This window comes from Sturnira hondurensis, unplaced genomic scaffold (genome assembly GCF_014824575.4).
Source record: "Sturnira hondurensis isolate 20B ecotype Veracruz unplaced genomic scaffold, ASM1482457v3 Scaffold0002840, whole genome shotgun sequence".
NCBI classification, from domain to species: Eukaryota; Metazoa; Chordata; class Mammalia; order Chiroptera; family Phyllostomidae; genus Sturnira; species Sturnira hondurensis.
The window spans coordinates 30,200,598-30,212,361 of NW_028075471.1; the positions used below are offsets into that span (position 1 = coordinate 30,200,598).

Here is an 11,764-nt window from a genome sequence, read left to right on the forward strand (position 1 = left end):
CAGGCTGCACACTTGGGCCCCGGCCCTGGGCAGCCCCTGACCACCGCCCGTCCCATGCAGGTCTGGTGCCGGTGCATCACCGTTGCCTTCAACTACTTTGTGGTGACAAACTTCTTCTGGATGTTCGTGGAGGGCTGCTACCTGCACACAGCCATTGTCATGGCCTACTCTACAGAACGCCTGCGGAAGTGGCTCTTCCTGGTCATCGGATGGTGTGAGGGTCCCTGGGAGGGTGACGGGGCCAAGAGGGGGTGGGGGTACTGCCGACAAGGTCACCTCTCTTCATCTTGGGTCCAAGGACAGAACTGTGGCCCCACCCACTATCCCCAGGACAGCCAGTCCTCTGCATGCTGGCCAGGAAGAAGTAGATAGTCCCCCACAAGGGCCTCCCCGAGATGGTCTTCATCCCCTCGCCAGGAATGGCAGGTGCGAAGACCTTTGTGTTTGGCCCTGGAAGAGATGCCGGCAACTCCACATCTCAATCAGAAAAATCTCAGAAAATGACACAGGCCCCTCATCTCACTGACCTGCTCGGAAGGGATGGCTGAAAGTGGGGGAGGGGTGGGGCCAGGGTCCAGGACAGGGCCCCTGCGGTCATGCACCCTGATGGCCCCTGATGGTCTGCAGTGGATGATTGGAAGTCTGTTCTGCAAGAGGGCCCCCTGTCCACCCATCTGTCCACTGCAGCCCATGTCTGTTGTTTTTCAGGCCTCCCCTGCCCCATCACGATCGCCTGGGCCCTTGGCAAGCTCTACTATGAGAATGAACAGTAAGTAGGCCATGGGGGCCACAGGGGCCATGGGGATGTTGGGACAGACAGCCGTGGGCTCGGACTAAACCGTGGGGCAGGAGAGGCAGCCCTATAGGATGGATCAGCTTTTTATCATCCTTCAATTATAAAAATACATCCCCTGCACCCAGAGGTACTCATGGTACTGGTCAAATAAGCTTTGTTGAGTTGAATTAGGATTTCTGGTTCTTTGAAGCACCCAAATACAAGACCCCTTAGCGTCTGGGAAGTCCTCCTTCTCATGATTGGAGAACTTGGAGGGAGCCAGGGGCTCCTGACCTTCAGCCCATACCTCATCCAAGGCTGGCATGGTGAGCTTTTCACAGGCCCCTGGGCCAGGGTTCTGTCCTGGGACCTCATCTGCGTCCGAGCCTTTGCTACTGCCCAGGGGTCAGGAGTCAGCTAGGGAGCAGCTGGGAAGTCTGGTGCTACCAGCTGAGACAAGAGGGGACAGGGGAACATGAGTCCCTGTATAAAAATCTCCAAGGGGTCTCTGAGGCTGGAGTGAGCAAATGGGATCTGGGGGTGTGGGAAGGCACTCGACATTAGGAAGTGCTCATGATGACAAAAGCTGCCCGAGATTCAGAGGCGCACCTTTATCGTCATGCAGAATGGCAGCAAGCTTCTTTTCAGAGGGTGTTTCCAAGCAGAGACCAGAACCCTCGGGGCTGGGAGGCAGCTGGGGAGGTTCCTGTTCAAGGCAGCATTCACTGCCTGACGCCTGGGGTGGTAGGGGACACAGTGCAGGGCCTTCCTGCCGAGGTCTAGAAGGAGTTGCTGGCAGAACCAGATGGGGTCCTGGGAGCCCTTCCCCTGGACCCTGACCCTTCAGCCACTGTTCTCCCTGCGGAGCAGCCAGGCCTCGGGCAGTGCCAGGCTCAGCCAGGAGGAAGGCTGGGCTGGGCTGGGCTGGGCTGGGGCAGGAGAAGGCTCCCGCCTGCATACCTGCTGCTTTGTGCAGCTGCGTGCCTGGCACAAGAAGCAGTGGGTTCCAAGCAGCCCATGAACAGGAGACAGGGCAGCTGGGCCTGGGGCCAGTGAGGGGCAGCCCGGCTGTCCATCATGAGCCCTGGGCCCAGCAGTCTAGAATGGGTGAGGGAGTGTGGAGGAGGGGTGAACCAGGCTGCTCTCTGGACAGCTGGAGAGCCCAGACCAGCTGGGACAGCAGGGGGTGGGGGACGGGGTGGCCAATGGGGGTGGGGCCATGCACCCAGGCTTCTAGGGAAGCTGCAGCCCTGGAGACTGGGTCTCAGGACAGGTCAAGGCAAAGGACCCCTGAGGAAAAGGACCCCTGGGCCCAAGTCTCCAGGGGTCCCTGAGCAGTGGTTCGGCAGGTCACTGACAACCGCCCACCTTTGCAGGTGCTGGTTTGGGAAGGAGCCCGGCGACCTCGTGGACTACATCTACCAGGGCCCCATCATCCTCGTGCTCCTGGTAGGTGGGGACTGGGGACTGGGGACTGGGGACTGGGGACTGGGGACTGGGGACTGGGGACCCACCCAGCAGAGAGACTGCGGAGGGAGCAATATGCCCTGGAGTCCCGCCCGCCACCTGCACACACTCTGAACACGCCACCCTGCTTCCTGACACCTCCCTTCCAAATTCGCTCTCCCACACTCCCTACCCATGCGGCCCCCTCCCCCCTCTGGACTCGGGTTCTTCCTCCAGGCAGAGAATGCGTCTGACTGGCCCATTTCTAGTGCCTTCCCACATCTGACATCCTCTTGCCAGGTCCAGTGTGGGGACAGCTAGGCAAGGGGGCTGCTGGTGGCAAGAGAAGGGTGTTCAGGCTTCTGTTCAGCCCAGACGTGCACCCCCAGCCCACCACCCCCAGCCCGGAGCCCTGGTACCGGAATGAAGTATAATGAGCAATTGTTTGTGAATCAGCTTCCCACCCTTTTCCAAATGTTTTTGAGTCTAAGATAATTGCTGCCCACTTTTAATCCCCAACAAGCTTTAATCAAGGTAGAGTTTAAGTAGGGACTGCGTTCTGCAAAAACGAACCCATTATATGTCATACGTAAAAAAGAGAGACATACAAAAAGGCCCCATAAAAACTGGCATTTATGTAAGACATTTCAGGCCCAGTAATTTCAGGTTCCTGTAGGTACTGCTTCCTTAAAGGGCCACAAAGTCCTGGGCCCGAGAGAGCAGCATCCACCTCTTGCACACAGCAGGTGCCTAATGAAAGCCTCTTTGGTCTACCTTGGAGGCAATTACTGTTTATCTCTTCTGTTTCCTTACTCTCATTTTCTGTGACTTTTTCTGGGATCCATTTGCCCCCATCTCTGAGTGTCCTTGATGTATCTGAGCTGGAGATGACTAAGAAGGCTTTTTCCCCACTGACTGAAAATTCAGAGGCAAAAGCTAGTCTCTGTCAGCTGTCAGTGTGGGGAAGGGCTGTCCTTGGAGTCCCACTGGCAATGAGTGACTCACCCCCCAGTGCCAGCAGAAACTCCATGAGATCTGGCCCCTAGCTGGCCCATTTTGGAGGGCAGGGCTTCTGAGGAGCCTGGACCTGGCCAGGGAAGGCTGGCCTAGAGGGGGACCCAACGACAGTGGGGAGCCAGCCCCCATTGCACGGAGCAGTGATGAGGAGTGAATGGAGCCAGGGAGACAGGGAGCCAGGGAGACAGGGAGCCAGGGAGACAGGGATAGAGGGCTCTGCATCCAGGCCCCACCTCCTGGCTTCTCTCCACATCTCCTCCCCTGTTCCACCATCACCTCCAGAGCACGTACGTTGCTTGTCGTTGCCTTTGGGCTCAGCCCACACCCAGCTCTTCGCACCGATAGGGCTCCTAGGTTCCAAGGTTAGCCCTTCCAGAAGCTCTGTCTTCATTGTGTCCAATCCTCACCTTCCCCAGTGTCTGGAAAGAGGAGGGAACATGCTTCCCATTTCAGAGATGAAAGGACCTGCCCAAGGTCACCACCAGTTGTTCAGCTAAGACTCAGGGGTGGGTCTCCCACCACCTGCCTGCCATCCTCTGTTGGGTACCCGCCTGGTGCCCCTGCCCACCCCACCCCACCCCCAGGTGTCCACAGCTGCATTTCTGCCAGTGACAAAACAGCACATTTACAGATTCCCAGGGTGCCCTTTCTCTTTGAAATTGCACATGGCTCGGACTGATGCCTCTCCATTCTGGGGCGTCAGCTGGTCACGTTCATAGGAGGCTGTTGTCATGGGAAAGGCCTGTGGCACTGATCAGGCCCCTCCCTGAGCTAGCCGTGGAGGAGCTCTGTGCTTATCTTCATGGGACGGGTGAGGAATTGAGAGCTCAGAGAGGCTAATTAAGCCACTTGCCCCAGGCACACAAATGCCAACTGGAACAACCCAGTCAGAGCCAAGTAACCGGGACTCTGTGCCAGGTGTTCATTTGGGAGGCCCTTCCAGAAGCACAGTGGGGGATGGGAGCAGAAGACCTGGAAAGGAGGAAACCAACAGAGTCTTCCCTCCACCCCCAGGGGGAAAGCTGGGTTTTTTACCCACACGCTCGATGCCTCATCAGTGGAGGCTGCTCCAAGGACATTAGATGTCCACATCTCCAGCCCCCTCCCCCTATTTCCAGCCTGAGCTAGCATCCCCGGCTCAGAGAAAGCCCCAGGTTGGGACTGTCCCCTGCAGCTTCAGGTGAACACCGTGGCCAGGGACCCAGACCGGACGCCTGCAGCACGTGGCCTGGCAGGTCTCTCTGGCTGAAGCCTGGGCTCTTCCTTGCACAGAGTGACTCTTCTCTCAGTGCTCCTTGCAGCAATATCCCAGCTTCCCTGTTCCGAATGCCGATCCCCAGGCCCCGACCTACCACTGGGCAGGCCTGGAGTGGGCCTGCCTGGAGTGGGCCTGCGTGGGGTCTGCATTTGGTGTTTTTAATGGGCACACTCTAGTTGGAGAGCCATGGTGTGCCGGGGTCCTGAGGGCAGGGATGTGTTACCCAGGCTTTCCCTGTGGCCTGGCCAGGGCCCTGCACAAACTTAGGCTTGGGATTTCAGCTGTTGAGACTTCATCTGCCTAGAAAATGCCAACAGGAGGGGGAGACTGAGGCATCCAGTGAGGACCAGGCTCCAGGCATCAGAGCACCAGGAGGGATGAAAGGGGCAGGCTGACAGGGGCAGGCTGACAGGGGCAGGCTGACAGGGGGCTGCTCTCCTCAGGGTGGCTTGGCCAGGGGTCTAGCCTCCCCCTTGCACTCCACCCCACCCCACCCCACCCCTACCCCAGAAGAGCCTGCCCCTGCAGGCTGCCCTGGGAACTTCCCGGTTGCAAGTGCCCTGTGGGCTGAGGTACCTGGAGGGAACCTCCTATTTCCCAGCTATTTCTGCCTCCCTCCTGGACTTGTGTCCTGACCCCTTGTGCCTCACCTCAGCCACAGTGGCTGCCATCTGGCCAGTCTCTCCCATCCCAGGGCTTCCTCCCCTGGCCTCTTCTCTTCCTGGAATATTCCCTCCCTCCACCCTCTCAGCTTATATGCCATTTCTCCAGGGCTTCCTGACCCCATAAGGAAAATACAATGTACCGTCCACCCCAGACTGTGAGCCAAATCCTAAGCTCAGAGCCTGGCACGTGGCAATGAATGAATGAATGAGAGAAAGAAAGGAAGAAACCAGGTCAGACAAGAGTAGACTGAAGTAGCCAGTGCTCACTGAAGAGCTGGGATTTGGTGGGGGTGGGCAATAGGGTTCTAGAATGGAGAGATCCATGTGGGCTGGGGTGGCCAGAGGCTCCCTGGAGGAGGGCAGGAGGGCAGGAGGGCAGGAGGGAGGTGCCTGTGTTGGGGTGGGGTGGTATAGATGCTGTGAGGTGGGGGGCTGGGAGCCAGCTTATGAGGGCAGAGCGCCTTCCAGGCTGCACAGAGCCAGGATGAGACAGGGCGGGGCCACATCGCTGTCAGCCTGCCTTATGGGAGGAGAAGGGGTAAGGCCTTATCTTGCAGACCCTCCACACTAGCCCCTGCTCTTGCCTCAGTACCTGGGACAGGGCCCTATAGCCAGGGGATTCTCAGCAACTGCTTAGCATTGGATGACTGGGTGGGTGGGTGGGTTGGGTGGACATACGCCTGTTACCCATTAAATAAATGGGTGAATGCACAGGTGAATTGATGAATGCTTGTTGAGTAGATATTTGGATGGATTCATGGGTAGGTGGATAGGTGAGTAAATGGATAAGAGTGGGTAGATAATTGAATGAATTGGTTAGTGGGTTGATGGATGATGGGTAAATAAGATTTCATGCAAGGAAATGTGGCAAAAATGAGAATATAGCTTGATTCCAACAGCTTCCACTCTAAGAGAAGTCAGAATCGGAAAGGTCAGTTTGTCTCACTTATATGACAAAGTTAGAATCCACCTGGGCTGAGGTGACCTTGTAATCAAAGGGCGTGGCCCAGACACCTGGAGCTATGACCCGACAAGCTGGAGAGGAGCCATCGCCCAGCAGGCTGTGGACAGCCCTGGCGGAAGTCCCCCAAGAGCACTCTTGTTCCTGGGTTCACCAGGCCATCCCACTGCGGGCAGGAGGGCAGCTGGCCGTGGCTGCAGAGTCTGAGTCCCCGGGTCCCCAGAGCATCCTCACACTTAAGAGTCACCCAGAGGCCACACGAGTATCTGTCCCATGTTGGCTGCCCTTGTCCCCCTCTCCCAGCTGGGATCCAGAAATTAGGAGGTTTTAAGGAGGACAGAGTCTTAGGACCTAGACTCGGGAAGGGAGTGTATACATGCATGTGTGTGTGTATTGTGGGAGGGATTCCCAGTGTGTCAGGCCTGCACACACTCACTTTGCCATCTGCTCACCCTCAGAGACAAACAAAGAGAAACAGTGGCCATGCCGGTCCCCAGACACGTGCTCACATGTGAACACACTGCCACCAAGGCAAACACAAGGCAAACTCCCTCACACAGCACAGCGAACAGACCCACAGACTCGCCAGGAGCGTGCGGAGGGTAGCATGGACACACAGACAAGCTGGCAGGTGTAGCAGGATGCCTACGGCCTGCAGAGACCCCAGGGGCCCAGGCAGGTGGGGTGGGGATGGGGCTGGGGGCCATGGGCTCTGATGCCGAGACAGGCTCACAATGGAGATAAACGAGGCCCTTCCAGGAGCCTCCGAGTCAGCCCAGCAGCTCATTCATCTTCATTGCTTAGGAGGTGTCTGAAGGTTCTGGAGCTTTATTGGCACAGAGAACGGATGGCGAGAGATTAATCACTCCGCCTGGCTGTGCCTGCCCCACCAGGGCAGGACTGTGCTCAGCAAGGAGGGCCCTGGGGAGACGCTCGAGTGCGAGGTGGGGACCCTGCAGCTGGGAGGGCAAGGGGCTCAGGCAGGGCTCTGAGCAAGGCGGAGGGTCAGGACCCTCTGAGGGGTCGTGGCTCGGGAGGAGTGGCCTCTGGGTCCCTCATCTGTTGCCACTGCGGCCACTTTTCCTCCCTCTGGTCTGGGGTGAAGAAGCAAGCCCTGGAGCCTTCAGATGACAGGCAGCTGAGCAAATGGTGGGCGGGGAGGCTGCCAGTCCTGGTGAGAGGAGCAGAGGCCTTGGGACTCCAGGCAGGTGCTGGGGTGATTAGTGTGACATGTGTGCCCATGTGACATTCATGCATATGGGCTTTCGGTGGGCTACGGGGGAGGTGGCTGCCTCTGAGCTCCTGCCACCTCATGGTGCTCCTTTATCTCCTCCCTCCCTCCAGATAAACTTCATGTTTCTGTTCAACATCATCAGAATCCTAATGACAAAATTACGAGCATCCACCACATCAGAGGCGATCCAGTACAGGTGAGTGAGTGAGTGAGTGAGTGAGTGACAGGGGGAGGGGCAGGGGCAGGGGCAGGGGCAGGGGCAGGGGCAGGGGCAGGGGCAATGGGGGGCCATGCCCTGCCTCTGGGCAGGGCCTGTGGGTCCTCCCCTGGAGCCCTCGCCCCAAGTGAGGCCCCACCCACAGTGTCCCTCTCCCCTCTCCCAGGAAGGCAGTGAAGGCCACCTTGGTCCTCCTGCCCCTGCTGGGCATCACCTACATGCTGTTCCTTGTCAACCCCGGGGAGGACGACCTATCGCAGATCGTTTTCATCTATTTCAACTCCTTCCTGCAGTCCTTCCAGGTGGGCCATGGATGGACGTGGCGGGGGTGGCGTGTGGTGGGGAGCTTTCCCGACCTGGGACTCTCAACTGCCTTCACAAGACGATTGCATGGGACTGGTGCACATGCAGGGTACTGGTGTACACACTCAAGTCTAATTGCACGTGCACCGAACCCAGGCTGGCCCCTTCCACCCCCACCCAGAGCCCAGGGGGGCCCACCCTGACTGGGTCTGGGGCACCCAGATGCCACCTACTGCTGGCCCAGTGCCTGCTGTGAGCCTCTGTCCCCCAAGGCCTTGGGACAGAGAGGTTTCCACACAGGCCCCTGACCACTCCCTCCTTTTGCAGGGCTTCTTTGTGTCTCTCTTCTACTGCTTCTTAAATGGAGAGGTATGTGGCCAGGGGGCCTGGGCTTGGGGTCAGTCCTCACCGCCCCCCCCCAGGGCAGCTCCAGTGGGACCACCCAGGCTTTCGGGACTGTTGGGGTCCTTGGCTCTGCTCAGCTCTGGAGATGGGGAGGGAGGGCCAGGGAAACCACCCAGCCTGGGGGCCCAGGAAGGCTGCCTGAGGGACCCCTGCCAGTGTACACGGTCCAGTGTGCAGGCCAGGAGCCACAGGCCAGCTCCCCACCGATGCCCAGGGAGAGCCAGGTGAGCTGGGAGAGCCAGGTGAGCTGGGAGAGCCAGGTGAGCTGGGGGCCCAGGTTGCAGGGTCTCACAGGAGGGAGGAACCAGAGGAGAGGTGTGATAGGAGGAGCTTCCAGGAGCACATCAGATGCGAGCCGGGCGTCCAGGCCCTCCTGGACCTGCAGAGAAGATGCCAGCACACTCCCACCCACCTTGAGGTGGGCTGGGAGTCAGGCACTGGCAGAAGCCTGGTTGGCTCACAAGGCCCAGCATCCCAGCAGCCAACTCGGCCAGGGCCATGGTGGGTAAGTGCCCAGGGCCTAAGAGCTTCCAAACACTCACAGGATTGTAGTACACCCTGAGGCCTCTTCACCTGCCCATGCCTGTGGGGGCATCTGTCACTGAAAGCAGCAGTCCCCAGTTGGAAATCCAACAGTGGAGATGGGGCAGCCAGAGGGCAGGGAGAGAAGGCGCAAACAGTGAATGCTGGCGGAGCGTGTACTCCGTTCTGCCACGTGCTGGCTAGCGTGTGCGGGACGCAGTCTGTTTTGCAGAAAAATTCTTCAGGTGCAACACAGAAGAGACTAAGAACCAGTGAGGACCAGACTGTGGCAGGAATAAAAAACTGCTGGTCTTCTACCTCGGTCCTCTGGCCCTGCCATATACGTGAGGTCCAGAATGACTCAGGCCAGGGAGGCAGGGTGTCCCAGGGCAGGGCGTGACCAGTGTCTTTAGGAATGGGCTAGGGAAAGAGGGCTCCTGAGAGGGCCACAGCTGGAAGGCGTGAGCTTCAAGGGCCAGCTGCGTCTGGGGAAGGACCCCACTTTGGGCACCAGCCAGGCGCTGAGTATGATAGTGGCAGTTGGGTGGGGGGGGCACCCTGGCCTCCCTTCATGACCCTGAAAGGGACAGGAAGTGGGGGTGCAGACTCTCCAGATCCCATGATTGCCCCGAGGGCTCAGCCGAGTCTGTGCCTCCCCTGTGCCTCCCCTGCAGGTGCGCTCAGCCGTGAGGAAGAGGTGGCACAGGTGGCGGGATCATCACTCCCTCCGTGTCCCTGGGGCCCGGGCCATGTCCATCCCCACCTCACCCACGCGGATCAGCTTCCACAGCATCAAGCAGACCGCCACTGTGTGATCCCCAGTGTCACCACCTCGCCTGCCACTCTGCAGTCGGGACAGCTTCCCCATCCTCCGCCACCCGCTCTGGACGCTTCTTGCCACGCAGCCCCGGTGCGGACAGAAGGGAGGGGCGAGCCCAGCTCTCCAGCCTGTGCAGTGGCAGCACAGGGGGCTCCTGGGACCAGGGCCAGCAGGGTGGGAGCACAGTGGAAAAGTCATAGAAGTCCAGAGAAGATCAGGGCACCATTTTCAGGCGTCTTGCACACTAACCTCTCATGCTATACCTTTCGTGGTAACCCCACTCGCAGAGGAGGAAACTGAGGCCCAGAGCCGCGAAGGGCCTGCCCAAGTCCTACATCTAGTTCGCGTTGGACCTGGGCTCTCTGCCCAACTCGTGGTGTGGGGCCTTACTCTCAGCAGCAGGGATGGCCGTGCTCCCTGCCTGCAGTCTGTGCTCAGTGGCACCCTCTGCAGTTGGGGGGAGGCACAGCAGCTGGAGTAAAGGGTTGATTTTGAGGGTTTCATCCCAGGGCCTCATGCCTAAAGAAACCTGTGACCTAGCCATCCCTTTCCCCCTGGGGCTTCCTGAAGAACATTGACTTCTCTCTGGGAGATCTCTCAGCCTAGCCCACAGATTGGGCTAAGGACAGGGCTTGCAGAGGGCCAGGTGTGGAGGACAGCCACACCTAGGCCAATCAGATACAGTGGGGAAGCATAGGGGACAGGCCAGGACAAAGAGTGGGGTGGAAAGAGCAGAAACAAAATGCATCTTTAGCGATCAGAGTTATTTCCCTAGCCTCCACCTGAGACAGAGTCAGCCTCCCCTTCAGAAACAACGTCCCTACTCTCTGTGGTACGAATCACACCTCTGGGGAGAAAACCTCCCCAGAGGGGAGCAGACCAGCATCCAGGCTGGAGGGCTAGGCCCATCCCTGTTTGCTACTCGGGCCCTGGCCTGGGGCCGGTTCTCTCTCCGACCTGCACATGGGCAGGTCCCCCCATGACAGTATCTGCCCCTTCTCCCCAACCAAGGGCAGCTGAATTCAGTACAGAGGTGAGGTGCAGCCCACCCAGCACGTCAAGGCCTGTCCCAGGGGCCCAGGTTCTGGAATCTGGAGGAACAGGTGGACAAGGCTCCATGGTCTCCATGACCATCAACTAGGGGGCCTCCAGGCTCCGCCCCTCTGCCCTGCAGGAGAGGCTGGGAGCCCCAGGCAGGAGGGGCGGCCGGGCCAGGGTTCAAAGGGCTTTTGCTCTTGGTATGCCTCTCCCACCCCCAATTTTTAGATATCTTGTCTTACACATTTTTAAGTTGTCGTTTAATATTTTTTACACCCAGCTTTTAAAACTTGCAAGAGATGTGATTTCAGGCATTTGGTAAATATAAAACAAAACTGCTACAACACTTTAAAAACCTCATACAGACTCCAAACACAGCAGTGAATGAACTCCTACACTCATCTATTTAAAAAAAAATTAGAACTGGCTCTCCTTCAACGGTGGAAAATTTCACATGGTTTCTTTCTCTTTGAACTTATATCTCCATTCCATTTCCCTTATAGAATTTTACATGAATGATTTTTTTGTCAGTGAAAGTCTTTCATTGGCCACTTTACCATATTCATCTGCCACAAGCTATATTTAGAAATTGAAATATAAAATTTATTTCCTGTGACTGGAGGTTCTAAGGGTTTTTTAAAGGCTTCTAAATAGAGTGTGACAACTATTTTTTCATATGAAATATAAGCATAGAATTGAGGAAAACCACATGGTTGCTACAAGTTTTTATAAGTAATTGTTAAACTTAAGGAAAATGCATTGAAAATACATCGTAATGAAATGACCAGGAACGTAACCGTTCATGAGCCTGTGGAGGAGCATTTGTTGCAAGAATGAATCAGGACTCAGCATCATCTGCCTTGTTCATTCTGTGAGGACGGCTGCCCCTGCCGAGAAGCCTTTGCACAAAAATAAGAGTTTGCTCGATTCTCTGAAGTCCTGAGAAGTATGCCCCAAACTGCATGGATATCTACAGCCACGAATGCTCTGTCAGCTGGCCGCTTGAAGAAATGCTTTTTAAACTTGGTTAAAAACACGAGTGAAGCATTTGCAGACTTGGCCCAGGGCCTTGCTGCCCCGGCGGGCACTCGTTCAGTTTCTCA

The 11,764-nt window shown here is 57.3% G+C and overlaps 1 protein-coding gene across 4 annotated transcripts in view; it reads left to right on the forward strand.

The window, feature by feature from the left end:
- CRHR2 (corticotropin releasing hormone receptor 2) overlaps positions 1-11,114 on the forward strand; it is a 38,004-nt gene extending 26,890 nt beyond the window's left edge. For all 4 annotated transcript variants that reach the window (XM_037041202.1, XM_037041204.1, XM_037041205.1 and 1 more), the window contains 7 exons: positions 61-214; positions 709-769; positions 2,152-2,224; positions 7,467-7,552; positions 7,740-7,875; positions 8,204-8,245; positions 9,478-11,114. In XM_037041202.1, the coding sequence (XP_036897097.1) occupies positions 61-214; positions 709-769; positions 2,152-2,224; positions 7,467-7,552; positions 7,740-7,875; positions 8,204-8,245; positions 9,478-9,618 (693 nt within the window). In that variant the 3' untranslated portion in view covers positions 9,619-11,114. The remainder of the gene's footprint in view (positions 1-60; positions 215-708; positions 770-2,151; positions 2,225-7,466; positions 7,553-7,739; positions 7,876-8,203; positions 8,246-9,477) is intronic.
- Positions 11,115-11,764: the final 650 nt, after the last annotated feature.